Raw genomic sequence first — 21,609 nt, 5'->3', positions numbered from 1 at the left:
TATGGTTTTGATGTTACCATGTGAAGTAAAAGTGGTTCAATTTTCTCTTACAATTCTTTGATGTTAGTAGCATTTCTTAAGTGTGCATAATCAAGGGCTGCAACATGAGATGTACTTTCTTGCTAGCATGCAGAAAATAAAGCACGAGTTCTTTTTCATGGACAAGTGATTCATGTTAGTTGGTTTCGAAACTTTAGAATAGAAAATATAACAACACTTGATAAATAAAATAAAAACTTGAAATATAAAACATATTGTAGTACTGTGAAAATAAGATGGTATTTACTTAATCATGGGAAGACAAAAAAAACTGTACTTCTCCCATGTATTTGTTATGGCAATATTTCTTTGAGAAGAGTAAATTACAATGACTTAAATGCCATCTAATGTCATAGAATTTAATTAACTATCCTTTAAAATGAAAAATAGCATCAACCTTTTATTTTTTTTTGGCACCTTTTAATTGCTAGAGTTAAGATATAAATGTACTAGTTATATAAAAGTTCGAATAAAAGACTTTTCGACATCTATTGATACTTTTTTTATATTAAAAAGTAAATAGGATTCCCTTCAATAATTTTGAAACTAAAAAAATAATTTCGTCCATTTCATCATTCAAAACAAATTCAAAGTTGTTAATGTATTTACATGCGCATGGAAACATAAATAAAACAGATGCACATTACATTTTTTTGTATATATAGAAAGGACATTGAACATAAATTTTTCTAAGATATGAAATTTTATAATTGCAACATTTCTAGAATGCCATCCATTGCAAATCTCACTTTATTGCTGATCCACATACACCCAACAACAAAGATGCCACAAAAAGAAGGAAAAGGAATATGACTCAAACTACATGCAACCAATGACAATGGACTCAAATCAGTTTATGGTTAAGCTAAGCAACCACTACTTCCTTAGACTAGAATGTGGAAGAACTTTGGGCTTCGACAGTGTTATTTTGAGTAGTGCTTGAATTGCCCAACAAATGTGTTATATCTGATTGGAATGTTGGAATTCTAGTGACCCCTAAGAACATATTTCTTATGCTTTGGAGTGTACCCACAATGTCCATCATATTAGGTCGTCCTTCAGGCGATTCTATTGTGCATAACAAACCCACATTTATGAGTTGTTTGAGGCAATTGAGATATTTATCTTCTTCAATGCTCATACTAGTCCTCAATAGAATCGTGTCCACCACTTCCTCGACTCTGTTTGGAAAAGCACTACCCACCCATTTTTGTAAGTTCGTTCCTTCCGCAAACATATCATCAGTGGGTTTCTTTCTAGTGAGCATCTCCAATAGCATTATTCCATAGCTATAAACATCACCTTTTGTTGTGACACGTCCACCCAATCCATATTCTACATTCAAACATTATCATAGTAAGGTTATCAATTCACAATATTTAATAAAAATAGGAAAATCATAACATTACCTAACATGCTATCTAGTTCAAGTAATACCTGGAGGAATATAGCCAGTAGATCCTTTGAGTGCATGTGTGGAAGTGAAAGAAGAGTCTTCAGAATTTGCAAAGCATATGGTAGCAATGCCAAATTCTATTAAATACGCTGTCATATCTTCACCTAGAAGCACATTGTTGGGTTTTAAGTCACGGTGGATCACTTGCACAAAACAATGATGATGGAGATATGTTATTCCCTGAGCAATGTCTATTGCTATATTCAACCTTTGAATCAAACTCAAATCAGTTTGTTCTTCGTTATTGTGATATAACCACTTCTCCAAATTTCCATTTGGCATTAATGGAAATATTAAAGCTTTGACTTGGAGGTCTGAGTCAGATGTTATAATTCTAATCAAATTCTGATGCCGAACTTTACTTAGAACCTTGCATTCCTTGTCAAAGCTCTTGTAAGCCCTTTCATCTTCCACATTAAGAAGCTCGATAGCAACAATTATGCCATCATTCAAAACCCCTTTGTACACTTTCCCAAAACTTCCAATTCCTAACAAGTTGGCATCACTAAATTCATCTGTTGCAGTGATGAGCTCTCCATAGGAAATTCTGCGGTGCCCCACATTTAAGGATGCACTAGACAGTTTATGTTTCTTGTGACATCGTCTCCATAAAATTCCCAGAAATAAACACAATACAACAACAATGGGCATAATTGCACTAACAATGATTATAACCTTTTTTAGACACCCAACATTATGATGTTCACCAGGAGAGCATGGTGACAAGCCTACCCAAGGTCCACAGAGACCAAGATTTCCAATAAATGCAGTGGCACCAAGATTTTTGAAGACTCCCCCTGTAGGGACTTTCCCTGACAATTTGTTGAAAGAAAAATTCAAATGAGAGAGCATTTTGAGATTTTCCAATGACATGGGTATTCCACCTGACAAATGGTTGGAGGATAAATCCACATCCTCGAGACTAAGAAGTTCATCAAGTGAAACTGGAATCAAACCTTCAAGGGCATTGTAGGAAAGATTAAGATATTGTAGTTCTTTACAACTTCCAAGTGAATTTGGAATATGACCAGTTAACTGGTTTGCGGAAACATCTATAGCTTGAAGCATAGTCATCTTGCTCAATTCTGATGGCAAGGGGCTGTTAGGACTCAGAATTGACCTATTTTGACCTTATATTTTTGGCTTAATATTATCCTTTTCAGTCATAAGTTGTAAGCTTTGATTACATAATGACTTAATCACCCCAAGGTACGAAGTGACTTTCCGCATATCTATATGTTTAATTGTTCATTGCATATTCGTGAGTATCTTTATATTTATCTTTGAAAAGCTGACTAAGTTGCCAAGTAATTGTCTTAAGCCTGCAGGAGTTATAATTTATAGTTGCTGTAACACCAGAAATAGCAACCACGCAGTTGCTGCAACACCAGAAACAGCAACTACGTTGTTGCTGCAACACCAGAAGCAGCAACTACGCAGTTGCTACAGTCAACAACAGCAACTATCTAAAGCAGACTATTTTGCAACAGCTGGGAATAACAACCGGCAACTATCTGAAGAACGCTGACGCGACACGATCTGCAGCTATCTAAAGCGGGTAGAACACAGTTACCATTGCTTAAATCAGGAACATCATCGGGAAACGACAAAGGAATGCGAAGATCCCAAGAAGACGGTCGAAGACAGTTACCAGCTGTGTAACAGCCAGAACTTAAGAAAGAATATGTTGTTATACTGTTGTAACAGCGGTCTGTAACTCTTATTTTTGATCAAATGGGTTAACTGAATGAACTGTAATAATCTATTGTAATAGATGTCTCCTCTATAAAGAGGAGACTTCTACATTAGAAGGGGGTTAATGTGTAATCTGTAAGGGAGATTTTGAGAGACATCAGCAAGTCTGAACTTTATTGTACTTGAATCTTTTGGCAGATGAATAGAAAATTATTCTGAGCACTTAATCTAGCCTTCGTGTTCTGGGGAATCTTTTGAGAGGGATTGGGCCCGCCTTCCTCACAAGATTCACCCATTTACTTTTCTGTTAAAGTGTGTAAGTGTGTGATAGTTTCTTTCCGCTGGTACTCTGTTTGGATTCTGTAGCATTACCTCTGGTATTTCCGCTTTGCTAGTACTCTGTTTCATTCATTGCTTGAAGTTGTGCAAGGATATTTCACCGGTGAATTAGAGTGCAGTGTGTGTTAGCAGTCTGGTTACAGAGGCAGGTGCTGAACGTCCTCACCTGGAGGATAGGGTCCCGATCCTCTGCCAGCAGAGCATCCATCATTTTGCTTTTCAGATTTGTAATTTTAATTAATTACTTTCATTTTATCAGTACAGTGATAACTTAGCGTAAGGATCACGTATACTACAACTTTTTAATGCTTTTAGGATTAAGTACATACAGTACGCAGTAGATTTTGCAATAAAAATACTTTCCCAGGTTGACAATTAATGTGGTACTTAAATGTTTAATCAATAAACAATTCAACTAGCCAACATTTTGGCGCCGTTGTCGGGGAAGGCAACTAGAGATTTCTAAAGGCATTAATGATTTCTTTTTGAGAATAACAGGTGCATGAGAGGACGCAAGAAACCTAATTTCACAGGCGACAAAGGAGGAAGAAAAACTTATTGTAGAGCCTCTACTTTACACTTGATTATCCACCATTACTTACAGTTTTCCCTCATTCATCTCTCACTTTTGCCTCGTTTTCCTTGCAAACCAACCCAGATCATTACATTATATGACTTTAAGCATGATTAAGGGATTTTGCTAATGTGTGACTGTTTTGTTTAGATTTTGACATATTTACAGGCATTCCGCAGCCATTTGCTGATTCCGCAGCCATCTGATGATCCCGCAGCCTTTTTGTTAATCTCAAGGTTCCACGTGTCATTTTGCCAAATGAGCCACATGGGCACTTAGGAATCAAGGTGCTCGAGGTTCCTGTGCTATCTGTTCAGCCATCCACGTCATCTGTACCTCCGGTCAATGAGGGTCAAGTTACGGTCAACAAAAGGCAGCTTAACGGTGATACGTAAGATGTTGGGTCACGTCAGTTCAAACAGTGACTTGTTCGTCTTATGCAGGCCGTGGGGGACATAATCCAACTCTGGATTCAATGCCCATAACGACCAGAACCTCCAGCTCATCCACGCAGACTTATGACGTGTTATGAACCTTAATTACGCATGACAGTTAGTTGTTTTTCAGTTTTTGCTGTACGCATTAGGCCGTCTTTCAGATGCCTATAAAAACTAGCGTTTGCATACGCTTAAGGTTACTTTTTAGTTGCTGCATTTTATAAACTTGTTATCATTTTAGAGCATTTGAAGACTCTGTTTTTATAGTGTTGTTCTAGCACTCTTGACTGTATTTTTCTGCACATGGAGTAATAGAAACAGTGTTGTTCTGAAGTCTACAATTCTCTGAGTCTTCTTTGGATGATATGAATGGAGGGCCCCTGTTCATGTTAGCCTTGTATAGTATTTTATGTTCAGCATTTCCTTTTCTTGAAACATGTACAACGTAATTTACTTTCATGTTATTTCATTTGCAGCCTTTATTTTAAGCTGATCAGCATTGTTCTTTTGCAGGTTTTTAACCCGGGATTGCTTTTGTGTTTGTGAATTTGCTTTATATCTAGTGGTAGTTTCAGTTGACAGATTCTAAGTTGCTGCCTTTACTTTATTTTCATAGCTGATTTTTAGTTTTATTTCTCAAAGTGGTCTGCTAACATATGAATGATCTCTTTATCATAAATTGTCTATCTTTTAGAGATCAGAATACTAATAACTTGCAGCTGGCTTTGGGTGCTTTTTAGACTAATCTTTAACTACTTTCTAATCGTGTCTTACACAGTACTATGTGTTAGAGGCAGAGAGTTAGAGAGAGCTGAACATCATAACTAGTCTTTAAAGTAGATTTTTCTCATTTTTATCACTTCTTAGACTTATCTTTAGCTACTTCCTAATCGTGTCTTACACAGTACTATGTGTTAGAGGCATAGAGTTAGGAAGAGATAAACTTTATCATTGGTCTTTTAAGTGATTTTCTTACCTTTTATTTGCAGCAGCATGAATGGTGTCTAATGCCATTAGAAAGTGGTTCTTTGCTTTCAAAGTCATTTCAATTTATTTATTTCTTTCAAGCTTTTCCTTTTCAGCAAGTAGTTAGAAATCACTAATCACACACTCTCACTCATCTAGAATTCACCTTACACACACCATCACTCATCTGTTTATAAATCACCACTCCATTTTAGGAAGATAAATTAACCACAAACAACACCCCAAACGACAAAAAGCTCTAAGAGGTTGCTTAAGTACATATAGTACACCTTCACTTCATCAGCTTACGAGCCCCGGGTTGACAATTAATGACATCAATTTAGGAACACTAAATTGACTAAACATTTTGGCGCCGTTGCCGGGGAAGTGAAATTAAGTAGCCATATTCTTAGAAAAAAAACATAAAAATTTCAAGGAAAGAAGTTGATAACCTATCAAAGTATGCTCTCCTCTTGCACTGCAAGGTGATCTGGAGGATCAGAAAAGAGAAAGTTATTGATTTGGTAGTTTCTTGAGTATGCTCTCTTCTTGCACCTAGAGTGAACTGGAAGATCAGAAAAAGAACTATTAACTTGACTTGAAGAAAAATAATAAAAAATGACATGCATAGAGCTAGAGATTCTAGAGGAAGGTTTTTAGCTAGAGCTCGAAGTTCAATTTTTACAAGTCCATCTGCTTCAAGGGATAGACAAGAGACACCCCCCTTATCTCCAACCGAAACTCCTAGTCCTAGAATTCCTAGAATTCAAGAGCCAAGAGTTGACTCTCCTACACCTTCTATTGAGTTTGAACCAGGAAGAGACTCTTCTCTTTCTCCTACAGGAAGACCAATTGTAATTGAGGAATTGGAATCATCTGAAGAAGAAGGAGAAATCTCTTCTCATTCACCTTTTGTAGAGGAACCAGAAGATTTTGAAATCCCTAGGAGAATCATCATGGCAGAGGAAGAAGGAGGAGGTAGAGGTAGAGGTAGAGGAGGAGGAGGAAATAACAATAACAATAATGGAGGTAGAGGTCCCCTTGGAGGAGGAAATAGAGATGGGGATAATTCATTTGGGTTTCCCATTGTTAATGAGGATTCCCGAACCACCATGAAAAACATATCACCATCTGTCCTCCCTAACTTCCATGGGTTAAGGACTGAGGACCCTGAAACATTCTTATTTGAGTTTGAAGTGGTATGTCGAACTTATGACTACCTGGATGACTCTCAGAAACTCAAGTTGTTCCCTTCAACACTGAAGGATCAAGCCTTGAAATGGTTCATGGGGTTACTCACTCAATCCATTAGGACTTGGGATGAGATGAAACAGACATTTTTGGATAGGTATTTAGACTAGTGTATGCCTACTAATCACAAGGACGAGGTTTTTAAAATGATACAAAAAGAAGATGAGAGTCTAGAAGATTTACTTAAAAGATTTCAATATAACTTGAAAAGAGCAAAAATGAGTACCTTGGATGAAGAGACCTTAAAAGCCCTCTTATTAAAAGCCATTAGGGATGAATGGATAGACATCTTAAACATGATGGGGAAAGGGGATATTTCTCAACTTTCTCTCAATGATATAGCAGAACTTTGTATCCATCTCTCAAGGGGCAAATCAAAAACTCAAAAAGGGCCTAGAGATCCTTCTCTCCTTAGGGCAAATAAATCTGCAACATGATCAGTGAGTAGGGCTGAAATCGGCAGTATGCTTGATGAATTTAAAACTGACATCTTAGGGAGTCTTAGTGAACAACTTGATACCCTTAAGATTCACAATAAACAAAAAGCAGAAGCTGAGGCTTTGACTATCTTTTGCCCGAAGTGTAGAAAGAAACATGCTTTAAGGGAATGTCCCTTAGATGCACACGTTGTAGAAACATGTGTAATTTGCTCAGAAACTCATGAGACCAAGGATTGTCCTTCAATTCCTGGCCTCAAAGCAGTCTTTCAAGAGGATCCAGATACACTTGAATCTCTCTGTTTTATTGCAAGGAGACCTTGGCAAGGACAACAGAATCAAGGGTTTAACAACTCTATGAATTCTCAATCCCAACCAAATTGGAATCCTTGGCAACAACCTTGGCCTCAACCTCAAAATGCTTTTCAAGCATGGATGCAAAGCATGCAAAATCCTTATGGGAGATTTGCTCAATTCTATCAATATCCTCCATCATTTCAGAATCAGCAAGCTCCACAACTTCCAAACCAAGGTCAACAACTATCATTGCCATACCCTCAACAACAACAACCTCCTCCACAAAATCAAAATTCTCAACTATCACTTCAATCCCAGCAGAAATCAAATCAACTTCCCTCTCAGCCATTACCAAATCCAAATAATAGGAACCCTCAAAATGCTTACATGATGGAAGGTCAACCATTCCCTACCTATATGGCTGTTCCTCTCAATGAAGTACAACTCAGATCAGGTAGAATCTTAGATCAACCTTCCACAAGTGTTCAACAACCAAGCATTTCTGAGGAAGAATCTCTCAAAGTCAATAAAGGTTCTGAAGTATCACTTCAAAACCAAAATATCCAAAAAGAAAAAGAAAAAGAATCAATCTCTACAACTCCCATAGTTGAGCAACCTACACCTTTAGCTACACCTCCTTTTCCTGAAAGATTGCAAATTGACAAAGGAGTGGAAAAACAGATATGGGTGTCTGACTATAGTTTCCTAGATGAATTGAAGAATGTCTGTATCAAGATCCCCTTGTTACAAGCCATTAAAGAAATTCCCATTCTAGCAAAGACAATAAAGGAGTTGAGTTTGAAGAAAACAGGAAAAAGAACCAGAGATACTAAAAGGATACATCTAGTTGGAAAAATTGCAGACATAATGATGGGAAAGATTACCATGCAAAAATATGTAGATCCCGGTAGCCCTATTGTCAAAACTCATATTAATGGGGTTGAAATCCCAAATACTTTGATTGACTTAGGAGCCGCGATCAACATCATGAGTAGACAGACCATGGATCAGTTAAAACTTCCTAACCTTCTCTTTACACCTACTTTGCTGCAGCTTGCAGACAGATCAATCATTAAACCTGATGGTGTATTGGAAGATATTCCAGTCTCTCTAGATTCTTGGGAATATCCAGTTGATTTTATGATTTTAACTCCCAAGAATAATCTAGGAGGACATCCTCTTATTTTAGGAAGACCTTGGCTGGCCACAACTGATGCTTTCATAAGCTGTAGGTCTGGGGACATGTATATATCAGATGGTAATTCCACCAAGAAATTCAACTTGTATCCCCCAGCAAAAGCTATAACAGAAATAGGAGAAGATGAATGGGTAGAGGATGAAGATACTATTCAACCTGTTCTAACCATCTCTGAGATCAGTGAGGATAGTCAAATTCTAAATACATTAGAAAATTTTGAAATACCTTTAGAATATGACTCTACACAGTTTCAGTTAGATGCAGACATTGAATATCTCTCCTCTAGACAGATGTCTCTCTTCTCAATGGAAGAGTTTGGTAGTTCTACAGTTGAAATCCTTCCAGGAAAAACATTGAACATTAACAAAAACTTGGGAAGACCACAACAAGAAGAATTAACTAAACTGTTGCAAAAACATTCCACTGCCTTTGCATGGGAATACACTGACATGAAAGGAATCGATCCTAAGACTTGTATTCATCACATCTATATTGAAGAAAACAGCAGACCTATTAGGCAACCACAAAGAAGGATGAATCCAAACCTTAGGGAAATCGTGAAAGAAGAACTTCAGAAATTGCTCAAGGTAAACTTCATTTACCCCATTTCAGATAGCCAATGGGTTTCTCCCTTGGTTATAGTGCCCAAAAAGAATGGTAAATGGAGAGTTTGCATTGATTATCGAGAATTGAACAAGGCAACCTTAAAGGATCATTTCCCTCTACCTTTTATTGATCAGGTACTAGACACTTTAGCAGGTAAAACGTATTTCTCATTCTTGGATGGTTTTAGTGGGTATAATCAAATTCAGGTAGCACCTGAAGATCAAGACAAAACCACATTTACTTGTCCTTGGGGAACTTTTGCCTACCGAGTACTCCCTTTTGGATTGTGCAATGCACCCGCTACATTTCAAAGGGCTGTATTAGGAATCTTTTCAGATCTGATTCATGATTGTGTAGAGGTATACATGGACGATTTCACAGTTTATGGTAATACATTTGAAGAAGCTTTGGAAAATTTGGAAAAAGTACTGGTAAGATGTAAGGAAACAAATCTTTTTTTAAGTCATGAAAAGTGTTTTATGATGTTTACTGAAGGGATTGTTTTAGGACATCATATTTCAGGAGATGGGATTAAGGTTGATAGATCCAAAGTTGAAGTCATCTCTAAGTTACCTGTTCCAAATTGCCAGAAGGATGTTAGAAGTTTTCTTGGGTTTACTGGGTATTACAGAAGATTTATTGAAAACTTCACTAGGATAGCATCCCCTCTTTTCAAATTGCTTACCAAGGACTGTGAGTTTAAATGGGATCCTGAGTGTCAATCTGCCTTTGAAGCTTTAAAGACTAGAATATCTGAAGCACCCATCTTAAGGGGGCCAAATTGGAAACTCCCTTTCCACATCTCTACTGATGCTTCAGATACAGCTCTAGGAGCTGTTTTGGGACAAAAGGATTTGATCCCTTATGCCATTTATTACACAAGTAAGAATTTGACTCCTACTGAGTTAAATTATACTGTTATAGAAAAAGAGTTCTTAGCTGTGGTACATGCAATCAACAAGTTTAGACACTACATAACCGACTATGAAACTTTTGTCCATACTGATCACTCTGCCATAAGATATTTAATGAACAAACCTGTCACTAATGGTAGAGTTACAAGATGGCTTTTGCTTTTACAAGAATTCAACATTACTGTGTTAGATAGACCTGGAAAACAAAACACAGTAGCTGATTTCTTGTCTAGAATCCAAAACACTAATGAGGATTCTCCAGTAGAAGCTAAGTTTCCAGATGAATACTTGTTTGCAGTGACTACCAAGACTCCTTGGTATGCAGATATGGCTAATTATCTTGTTACAGGGAAGCTTCCTCTACACTTATTTCCTAATGAGAAAAGGAAAATCATTCAGGAGAGTGCACATTATTCTTGGATTTCTAATGAATTGTTCAAAACAGGGCCAGATTGTATAATCAGAAGGTGTGTTCGGGAAGATGAAATGCCTGACATCCTTAAGGCATGTCATGATGAACCATGCGGCGGGCACTTTGCTGACAAGAGGACAGCCTATAAAATCCTTTCTTTAGGATATTATTGGTCTTCTCTCTTTAAGGATGCAAAACAGTATGTTAAAAGGTGTGACAGCTGCCAAAGAGTTGGGAAACCAACTCCTTCAAATGAAATGCCTCTACAACCTCAGGTATGCATCGAACCCTTTGAGAAATGGGTTCTAGATTTCGTTGGACCAATTAATCCACCATCAAAGCAAAAGAAGTATATACTAGTTTGTACTGATTATGTTACTAAGTGGGTAGAAGCAAAAGCATTGCCTTCTGCCACTGAAAATTCAGTTGTTCAATTTCTTTTTGAGGATATTTTCACTCGTTTTGGTGTCCCAAGGGAAATTGTGACAGATCAGGGCAGCCAGTTTACATCTAAATTGATGGAGAAGCTGATGGAGGAATATAAGATCAAGCACAGAACATCCACTCCCTACCATCCGCAATCCAATGGCCAAGTGGAATCTACCAATAAAGTTCTTGAAGACATTATCACCAAGACTGTTCATCTTCATAGAAGAGATTGGGCGGAAAGGCTCCCTGAAGCCTTATGGGCCTATAGGACTACATGGAAGAACACAACAGGACATTCTCCCTATGAACTTGTTTATGGGAAGGAAGTCCTGCACCCCATTGAGTTCCAAATCAAGACCTTCAAGATGGCAGTCCAATTGGGAATGAGCCTCTCAGAAGCTCAAAGACACAGAATGGACCAGCTAAATGAGCTAGATGAAGTAAGAAAAGATGCAATTCTAAGGACCGATCTAGTTCAGCACCAAAGATCTAAATGGCATGATCGTCATATCAAAGAAAGAAAGTTTCAGAAAGGAGATTGGGCTCTATTGTTTGATTCAAAGTTTAAGGACTTCAAAGGAAAGTTTCAAACTCATTGGCTTGGGCCATATGAGATTGATGAAGTCTTTAGCAATGGAGCCGTTCGAGTGAAAACTATTGATGAATTTCATACTCCTCTTATTGTGAATGGCCACCGCTTGAAAATCTTTCAAAAGCTATTCTCAAAAGAAGAGTTTGTCAAGTTGTTTAAAGAAGATTCTGCAATCCGGTTGGTGGAGAAGGATTCTTCTCCTCCATCAGCGTAATCTTTGGTTTTTGAAAAAAAAAAAGGAAAAAAAAAAAAGAAAAAAAAAAAAAAGTATGAGCCTGAAAACCAATCTCTGATTGGCAGTCTCATGCAGAAAACCTGAGGTGAAAATCAGGGTCACCTGACACCTCATGTTTTCCAAAAAAAAAAAAAAATCTCTCTCTTCCATCTCATTTCGCCATTTCATCCACCTCATTCACTATCTCATTCATTTAATCACTCTCACCTCACCTCATTTCTTTCCATCCATCCATCCATTCATTAATTCATTCATTACATTTCATTCCATCAATAAAGTCATTTTTTTTAGACAACTAAAGTTATTTTGTGCAGCCGGAGGGTACCACTGCAGATTCCGCAGCCATCTGGAGATTCTGCAGCCATCTAACGATTCCGCAGCTCTCTGCACCTGCATAAAAAAAAAAAACACAGTCTGTTTGAAAAGAAATTTACAGTTCAGAAGTCATCAACAATAAGTGGAAAAGAGTCATGCAACAGCAATAAAACAATGAAGGGTTAGTGGAAAATGATCAAAGGCAATCCAAGCGTGAATCTGAGGTATGATCTAAATCCTAAACTTACGGTTATCTCATTTTGCAAAGTTTCCGGGGTTATGTTTCTTGCCATTTAATGTAATGATTACCAGTTTTCCCATCATTCGACCAAAAATCCACGTATTCTCCCCACTCATCGGTCATGATTCATCACGATTTTGAAACTCAGTTGCGGCTGCTCCTCCATTAAGGTTTTCGTACCTAAGTGACGTAGACTACTGTACTACGTCTCTCTAAGTCATAATCCCGCAGCCAAGTGTAAACCTATGACCGAAGCCTAAGGACCTAACCGTTTCTACCCATCATTTCATAACCCTCATACGCTCATATCATTCCATTCACGCTGTTTCATTTCCATATTTCCCTTATTCCGCTGTGCTCACTACGCTGCTACCTTAGCCACACTCTGTTTTACGTCTTCCTCTCTACTAATTCTGGTTATCAGTGTTACGGCTGTTACATTAGAGCCGTAAAATTACGGTGTTAAGGCCACTGTTGAAGCCGTGTAGCCTTTTGATTTAGAACAAAGCCGTAAATTCACTGTGTTAAGGCCACTGTTGAAGCCGTGTAACCTCCCTTTTCCAAAAGTTTTAAGAACAGAGCCGTAGAGCCAATGGGTAAACTCTTGAGAGTAGAACCCGAGGGTTCAAAATTTCTGGAGGGATATCCTCAAGTTAAAGACGCTTTGCAGAAAGCAAACTGGCTCCAATGCATCCAGAAATTCAGAGGTTACCACAGAGAGGTTACGAAGGCCTTTGCACGTTCCTTCAGAGATAAAGACAATCAAGTGGAGATAGGGGACCTGAAGTTTACAGTCACTGAGAGCAGCATAGCACAGGCCACTTCACTCCCACAAACTGGAGAAAGATGGTTTAAAAACCGATCAGTACAAGACCAACAGTGGAAGCAAATCTTGAAGAACCCAGGTATGGATACCAGCATTTTTACAAAAGGGATTCCTGTTACTTATGTCAAGGAAGAATGGACAACTTTACTGTTATTAGTGCAAAAATTCTTTACTTGTGAGGGAAGGTTTGGAGTTTTATATGTTTACCATGTCAAAGTCATGATGCATTTCTTAGGAGATGATATTAATCTTCCATATTTTCTACTCTCAAGTCTTAGAAAAATGTGTTCAATTGCCCAAAGGAACCCGACAAACATTGAACCACATCTGTACCATCATGGTCTTGTTAAGATGCTAGTTGAGGAACAGTTGAAAGCAAAAAGAGATACCTGGGAGAAATTTCTTGTGAGAAACCATTTTGAAGAAGCAGGAGAAACCTCTGTGCCTAGAAAGAGTAGAAGAAAAAGAAAAGAGGCTACCCCTGAAACTGTTGTCCAAGAGGAAACTGTCCAAGAACAGATTGAAGAAGAAACTGATGTACATCATTCTGAACATGAAATTGATCCTGAGCCTGCTGTGGACACTGATCAAACAGCTCAAGGAATCATCACAGAAACCCTCTCAGAACTTGCCCAAGAAGTTGCTCAAAAGAGAAAAGAGAGTAGGATGAAACAAAAGAAAGATAAAGGCAAAGTTGTAGCTCAAGAAACTTACGCTACTCCTGAGAACTCTAGTGAAGAAGACACTCAGCCCTTAGCACAAAGGTTGGCCCAACTCCATGAAACTGCCCTTTCCAAGAAGGTGGAAAAACAAAAGCAAAAAGTACAAAAAGAAAAACAGAGTACCACCTCCGTGAGAAGGAGCAGCAGATTACAAAACAAAAAGGGGGCCACAAAGGGTAAACAGTCATTCTTCATTGACTTGAGCACACCTCAAAAAGGTGCTACAAAACCTGACTTTGAGAAAAGTTCTCCACACGCTGAGTATGTTGAGACCAGTCCTCCACGTGAGGAAAGTCCTTTTGAGCATGAGCCTGAATTTGAGCATGAGCCTGAATTTGAACATGGATCTGAATTTCAGTATGAGCCTAGCTCAAAGCGGTCACCGGAGGTTGACCCTGATCAACAGAAAGTTTATAATTACCTGGAGACGCTAGAACAAGCAGTGGCTGGGCCAAGCACTGCTCAACCTTTGGAGCAGCAAGTCCAATCATTGAAGCAGGAAATATTTGAGCTAGAGGTACTAAATCGCCACATCAAACAAGAAAATGAAAAACTGAAGATACAGGGCAATGTGGACAAGATGGTCCAAGATAACACCATGCTTCATATGGGCCTGTGGCAAAAGGAAAACAAAAAGCTCAAGAAGAGATGCAGAAAATTAAACAGAGCTTTAATCAATCTGAAATTCAGGTGTTTGATGAAAAGACCAAGAATCAATGTGGCCACACAGAGAAAGAAGAGAAGGTTGGATGTCTTGGCAGAGGCATCCCAGCAGGTGGACTGAGCAATGTTTTTGATTGCATGAGGACATGCAATACCCTCGTAGTGGGGGTATGTAGAGCCTCTACTTTACACTTGATTATCCACCATTACTTACAGTTTTCCCTCATTCATCTCTCACTTTTGCCTCATTTTCCTTGCAAACCAACCCAGATCATTACATTATATGACTTTAAGCATGATTAAGGGATTTTGCTAATGTGTGACTATTTTGTTTAGATTTTGACATATTTACAGGCATTCCACAGCCATCTGCTGATTCCGCAGCCATCTGATGATCCCGCAGCCTTTTTGTTAATCTCAAGGTTCCACGTGTCATTTTGCCAAATGAGCCACATGGGCACTTAGGAATCAAGGTGCTCGAGGTTCCTGTGCTATCTGTTCAGCCATCCACGTCATCTGTACCTCCGGTCAACGAGGGTCAAGTTACGGTCAACAAAGGCAGCTTAACGGTGATACGTAAGCTGTTGGGTCATGTCAATTCAAACGGTGACTTGTCCGTCTTATGCAGGCCGTGGGGGACATAATCCAACTCTGGATTCAATGCCCATAACGACCAGAACCTCCAGCTCATCCACGCAGACTTATGACGTGTTATGAACCTTAATTACGCATGACAGTTAGTTGTTTTTCAGTTTTTGCTGTACGCATTAGGCCGTCTTTCAGATGCCTATAAAAAATAGCGTGTGCATACGCTTAAGGTTACTTTTTAGTTGCTGCATTTTATAAACTTGTTATCATTTAGAGAATTTGAAGACTATGTTTTTATAGTGTTGTTCTAGCACTCTTGACTGTATTTTTCTGCACATGGAGTAATAGAAACAGTGTTGTTCTGAAGTCTACAATTCTCTGAGTCTTCTTTGGATGATATGAATGGAGGGCCCCTGTTCATGTTAGCCTTGTATAGTATTTTATGTTCAGCATTTCCTTATTTCTATTCAGCATTTCCTTTTCTTGAAACATGTACAACGTAATTTACTTTCATGTTATTTCATTTGCAGCCTTTATTTTAAGCTGATCAGCATTGTTCTTTTGCAGGTTTTTAACCCGGGATTGCTTTTGTGTTTGTGAATTTGCTTTATATCTAGTGGTAGTTTCAGTTGACAGATTCTAAGTTGCTGCCTTTACTTTATTTTCATAGCTGATTTTTAGTTTTATTTCTCAAAGTGGTCTGCTAACATATGAATGATCTCTTTATCATAAATTGTCTATCTTTTAGGGATCAGAATACTAATAACTTGCAGCTGGCTTTGGGTGCTTTTTAGACTAATCTTTAACTACTTTCTAATCGTGTCTTACACAGTACTATGTGTTAGAGGCAAAGAGTTAGAGAGAGCTGAACATCATAACTAGTCTTTAAAGTAGATTTTTCTCATTTTTATCACTTCTTAGACTTATCTTTAGCTACTTCCTAATCGTGTCTTACACAGTACTATGTGTTAGAGGCAGAGAGTTAGGAAGAGATAAACTTTATCATTGGTCTTTTAAGTGATTTTCTTACCTTTTATTTGCAGCAGCATGAATGGTGTCTAATGCCATTAGAAAGTGGTTCTTTGCTTTCAAAGTCATTTCAATTTATTTATTTCTTTCAAGCTTTTCATTTTCAGCAAGTAGTTAGAAATCACTAATCACACACTCTCACTCATCTAGAATTCACCTTACACACACCATCACTCATCTGTTTATAAATCACCACTCCATTTTAGGAAGATAAATTAACCACAAACAACACCTCAAACGACAAAAAGCTCTAAGAGGTTGCTTAAGTACATATAGTACACCTTCACTTCATTAGCTTACGAGCCCCGGGTTGACAATTAATGACATCAATTTAGGAACACTAAATTGACTAAACACTTATATTGACGAAATCATCTCAAAGGCTGAAACATCACAAAGGACAAGTTCCCGGAGACCTCAGATCCAGTATTCCTCACAAACAGACCGACAGACGGAGGAAGTAATAGGACTGAAAGAAAGCTGGAAGAACCAGAATACACTGAGGAACCGGTAGAAGAACCTGAAGAAACAAAAGACAGAGAAGATAAAGCAAGTGATTCAGGAAAAAGACCAATGGAGGATAACAGAACAGAAGGAAGAGGGGAAAACTCGCTCTCTACCCTGGAATTCCCTATTGGGGAGCTCCCGAGAGGAACAACCCCCATGAAAAACATTCCACTCTCGGCATTACCCAACTTTCATGGGTTATCCTCTGAAGACTCGGATGAATTCCTTTTTGAATTCGACATACTATGTAGAAGTTATGATTATATAAGTCCTAAGCAAAAGCTAAAACTGTTTCCAGCAACACTAAAAGGGAATGCGTTGAGGTGGTTTATGAGCTTAGGAGCTCAGGCAATCACCACCTGGGACCAGATGAAAGAGGGATTTCTGGCCAAGTATCAAGACTACTGCCGGACAAGAGAAAGGAAGGAAGAATTGTTTAAAATGGTTCAGAAAGAGGACGAGAATTTGGAAGATTTTGTGGAAAGATTACAGTATAATCTGCAGCGGTCTGATCATCCTAATATGAGTAAGATATTTTAAAAACCATATCGCTGAAAGGGGTAAGAGATGACTGCCTGGACATGTTGAACATGCTTGGAAAAGGGGACATTTCCAAAGAACCCTTTGATGAAATTATTAATCTCTGCATGAGATGTTCAAGGGGAGCAGCAGGCAGATCAAAAAGCAGAGATAATGTGTATTCAAGAGTTCAGAAGTCAGCCAGTGGAGGAGCAACAAGAGCTGAAATAGGTAACTTATTGGAAGAATTTAAAACTGAGATGCTAAGTTCTTTTGCTTCACAAATTGATGCTCTACAGGTTAAGAAGAAACAGGCGGAAGTAGAAGCTGTTCTAGCTATTTTCTGTTCCAAATGCAGAGAAAAACACCCACTCAGAGAATGCCCACTAGATAAGATACCTATCTGCACAATCTGCGAGAAGGACCATGAAACACAGCAATGCCCCTCTTTGCCTGGAATCAAAGCAGCGCTGCAGTCAACCGAAGAAGAGACTGAAGCAGTGTACCTGATGACACAGAGGAGGCAATGGCCACAAAGACAAGGTATGAGCTCTAACACAGCATTCAATCGTTGGAATAATAACTCTCCTTTTCAAACAAACTACCCACCCATGAACCAAATGCAGTACCCACCCTTTAATACAATGAATTTTCCACTTATGCAGCAACCAAATCTTCCTTTTCCTGATCCTACTATATGGAATCCTTGGGCTCCCTAGCAACCGTATTTTAATCAATGGAATCCAAACTGGGCAGCCCAACAAATACCATTTCCTCAACAACAACAGTCTCTTTCCTTACCATCTAATACTCCTCAGAATAACCAGGCAATGAGACCGCAGCTGCCTGTGCAACCTAACCCCAATCCGAATAATAATAAAGCCCTGCAAGTTATTGACATTCAAAATCAGCCTGTCTCTCCCCTGCAATGTAATGATATTCATCTTCGCTCAGGGAGAATTGTTGAACCCATTATAGATGATATTACTGACTCTGACAAAGAAGAAGCTAGAAAAGAGAAACCAGCTAACAATAATGCTGAAACAGCAGAATCAACACCTAATAATAATGATCAAACAATAGATCCACCATTCCTTAAACGGTTGGCTCTCACTAAAACACCTGAACAACCTACCTTTAACCTTTTAGGAGAGCTACAGAACTTGTATGTTAAAATCTCATTATTGCAAGCATTAAGGGATGTTCATATTTATGCTAGAACTATTAGAGACATTTGTATAAAAAAGCCTAGAAGGAAGACTAAGGATCCCTTCACAGTTCATGTGATGGGAGAATTAACTGCTTTAATGACCGAAAAATATTATCTTGTGAAGTATGGTGACCCTGGTCACCCTACAGTAACAGTCCAGGTCGGAAAAACCTTTATCTTTAAAGTCCTAGTAGATTTAGGAGCTGCAATAAATATTATGACACTCGAAACAGCACAATTGCTCCAGTTAAAAAACTTTATCAGGGAAACTCTAACTATCTTAGAGTTGGCTGACCATTCTACAATTAAACCCGAAGGGGTCATTGAAGATCTCATAATCTCTGTAGAATCCTGGAATTACCCGGTTGACTTTGTGGTGTTACAAACTAAAACAAAGTTGGGGGGTCATCCGTTGATTCTAGGGAGACCTTGGTTGGCTACAGCAGATGCTTTCATCAGCTGTAGATCTAGATCAATGACCATCTCTAATGGACAGGAAACCAAACAGCTTACCCTCTATCCTCATGCTACACCCATGATTAATAATGACAATTCTGTATGGGTAGACTATGAGGATGAAGAGACCCAACCTATATTAACTATTGGACAAGCTTTGACTTTTAAGGACTCCACCGAAGATGAATTAATCAGCAGCTTTATTTCTGAACCCTCTTCGGTCAGCCCTGAAACATATAATCACTTCACTGCAATCTTAGAATCTGAATCCCAGCAGAACATGAAAGATGAAAACTTATTTCACACAGCAGTAGGCAGCCCTTCCAAAAGTACAACAATTGAAATTGAACCTGGCAAAACATTAAATATAAATCCTGACTTGACTGATAATGAAAAACAGAAATTAATAAAGTTACTCCAAGAAAATAAAGAGGCATTTGCATGGGACTACACAGATATGAAAGGGATCTCCCTTGAACTATGCACTCACCGTATTTATATTAAGGAGGGATCCCGGCCAGTCTGCCAACCCCAGCGAAGAATGAACCCGAACCTTAGAGAAATTGTCAAGGAGGAACTTCAAAAACTCTTGAATGCAGGATTTATATACCCGATATCTGATAGTGAGTGAGTCTCCCCACTTGTAATTGTACCCAAGAAAAATGGGAAATTGAGAGTATGTGTGGATTACAGAGCATTGAATAAAGCCACCCAAAAAGACCATTTCCATTTACCATTTATTGATCAGGTATTGGATAATTTAGCAGGTAAGAAATTCTTTTCATTCTTGGATGGGTTTAGTGGATATAATCAGATTAAGATTGCACCCCAGGACCAGGACAAAACCACATTTACTAGCCCATGGGGGACCTTTGCTTACAGAGTACTTCCATTTGGGCTATGTAACGCTCCAGCAACATTTCAAAGAGCGGTAATAGGGATCTTTTCTGATATGTTAAATGATTCATTGGAAATATTTATGGATAACTTTACTCCCTATGGAGTGACCTTTGAGGATGCACTGCAAAATCTTGAAAAAGTACTTAAGCGGTGTATAGAAGCACACCTTGCTTTAAGCACTGAAAAGTGCCATATGATGATGAATCAAGGTATTGTATTGGGTCACTTTATTTCATTTTTAGGAATTCAAGTCGATCCAGCTAAAATACAGGTAATTCAGGACCTCCCTACCCCCAAAACACAAACTGATGTAAGAAGCTTTCTAGGACATGCCAGATATTATAGAAGATTCATTAAGGATTTTTCCAAAATAGCTTCTCCTCTATTTGTGTTGTTAATGAAAAATGCTGAATTTAAGTGGACTGATGATTGTGAAAATGCATTCAATAAACTTAAACATCAGTTGTCCGCAGCTCCCATTTTGAGAGGACCTGATTGGGCATTACCCTTTCATATCTCCTCTGATGCCTCAGACACGGCAATTGGAGCTGTCCTGGGTCAGGAAGAAAACAGTCTCCCCTATGCCATCTATTTTATCAGCAAGAACATGACACCAGCTGAGCTAAATTACACAGTTACTGAGAAGGAATTTCTAGCAGTTATTTATGCTATCAACAAATTTAGACATTATATTACTGGCTACACTACCTTTGTGCATACTGATCACTCGGCCATTAAGTATTTAATGAATAAATCAGTTACAAATGCCCGAGTCACCAGATGGTTATTACTGTTGCAGGAATTTGACATTACAATTGTAGATAGGCCAGGTAAAGAAAATGTAGTTGATGATTTCCTTTCTCGTTTAAAAACTGATGAAAATGCTCCAGTAGATGATTCCTTTCCTGATGAGTATTTATTTGCAGTATCTGCTCACTCACCTTGGTATGCAGACATTGCCAATTATCTAGTTGCAGGAAAATTACCATCACACCTATCACACAGGGAAAGAAGAAAGATCATCTAGCAAAGTGCTAGGTACAGCTGGATAAGCGGGTGTCTGTTCCACACAGGAATAGATCAAGAAATCCGGAGATGCATTGGGGAAGACGAGATTTATGATATACTGAAAGCTTGTCACGATGGCCCTTGTGGAGGACATTTTGCAGACAAAAGAACAGCACACAAGGTACTTAGAATGGGTTATTATTGGCCATCACTTTTTAAAGATGCTAGAAAATATGTGAAGGCTTGTGACAGTTGTCAAAGAATGGGCCAGCCTAACCATAGGGATGAAATGCCACTTAATCCCCAGGTAACTCTTGAACCTTTTGAGAAATGGGCATTAGATTTCATAGGTCCCATTAATCCTCCATCTAATGAAAGAGTCTATATTTTAGTATGCACGGATTACATGACTAAATGGGTAGAGGCCAAAGCACTCATTAAAGCTAATGAAGAAGCGGTACTAACATTCTTATTTGAATAAATCTTTGTTAGATTTGGACTACCCAGAGAATTAGTCACTGATGGAGGACCTCCTTTCAATTCTCATGGCTTCAAAGATACACTCCAAAAATATCATATCAAGCATAAAATGACCACACCATACCACCCCCAAGCAAATGGGCAGGTGGAAAGTACCAACAAAGTCATAGAAGCTATCTTAACAAAAACGATAAAGGAGAATAGAAGGGACTGGTTTCAGAGGTTGCCTGAAGCTCTATGGGCCTATAGAACCACTTGGAGAAATACA

At 38.5% G+C, this 21,609-nt stretch overlaps 1 protein-coding gene across 1 annotated transcript in view; it reads right to left on the bottom strand.

The window, feature by feature from the left end:
• Nucleotides 1–812: 812 nt before the first annotated feature.
• The window catches only part of LOC149173766 (putative leucine-rich repeat receptor-like serine/threonine-protein kinase At2g24130), a 28,977-nt gene continuing 8,180 nt past the window's right edge, over nt 813–21,609 (bottom strand). The window contains exon 2 of the mRNA XM_089428001.1: nt 813–1,374. Within this exon, the coding sequence (XP_089284127.1) occupies nt 929–1,374 (446 nt within the window). The 3' untranslated portion in view covers nt 813–928. The remainder of the gene's footprint in view (nt 1,375–21,609) is intronic.

The sequence above is a fragment of the Pinus tabuliformis genome, chromosome 4_2 (assembly GCF_031772625.1).
Source record: "Pinus tabuliformis cultivar Carrire ecotype Pingquan chromosome 4_2, CPIR1, whole genome shotgun sequence".
NCBI lineage: Eukaryota > Viridiplantae > Streptophyta > Pinopsida > Pinales > Pinaceae > Pinus > Pinus tabuliformis.
This window is presented reverse-complemented; position numbering and strand designations above follow the sequence as displayed.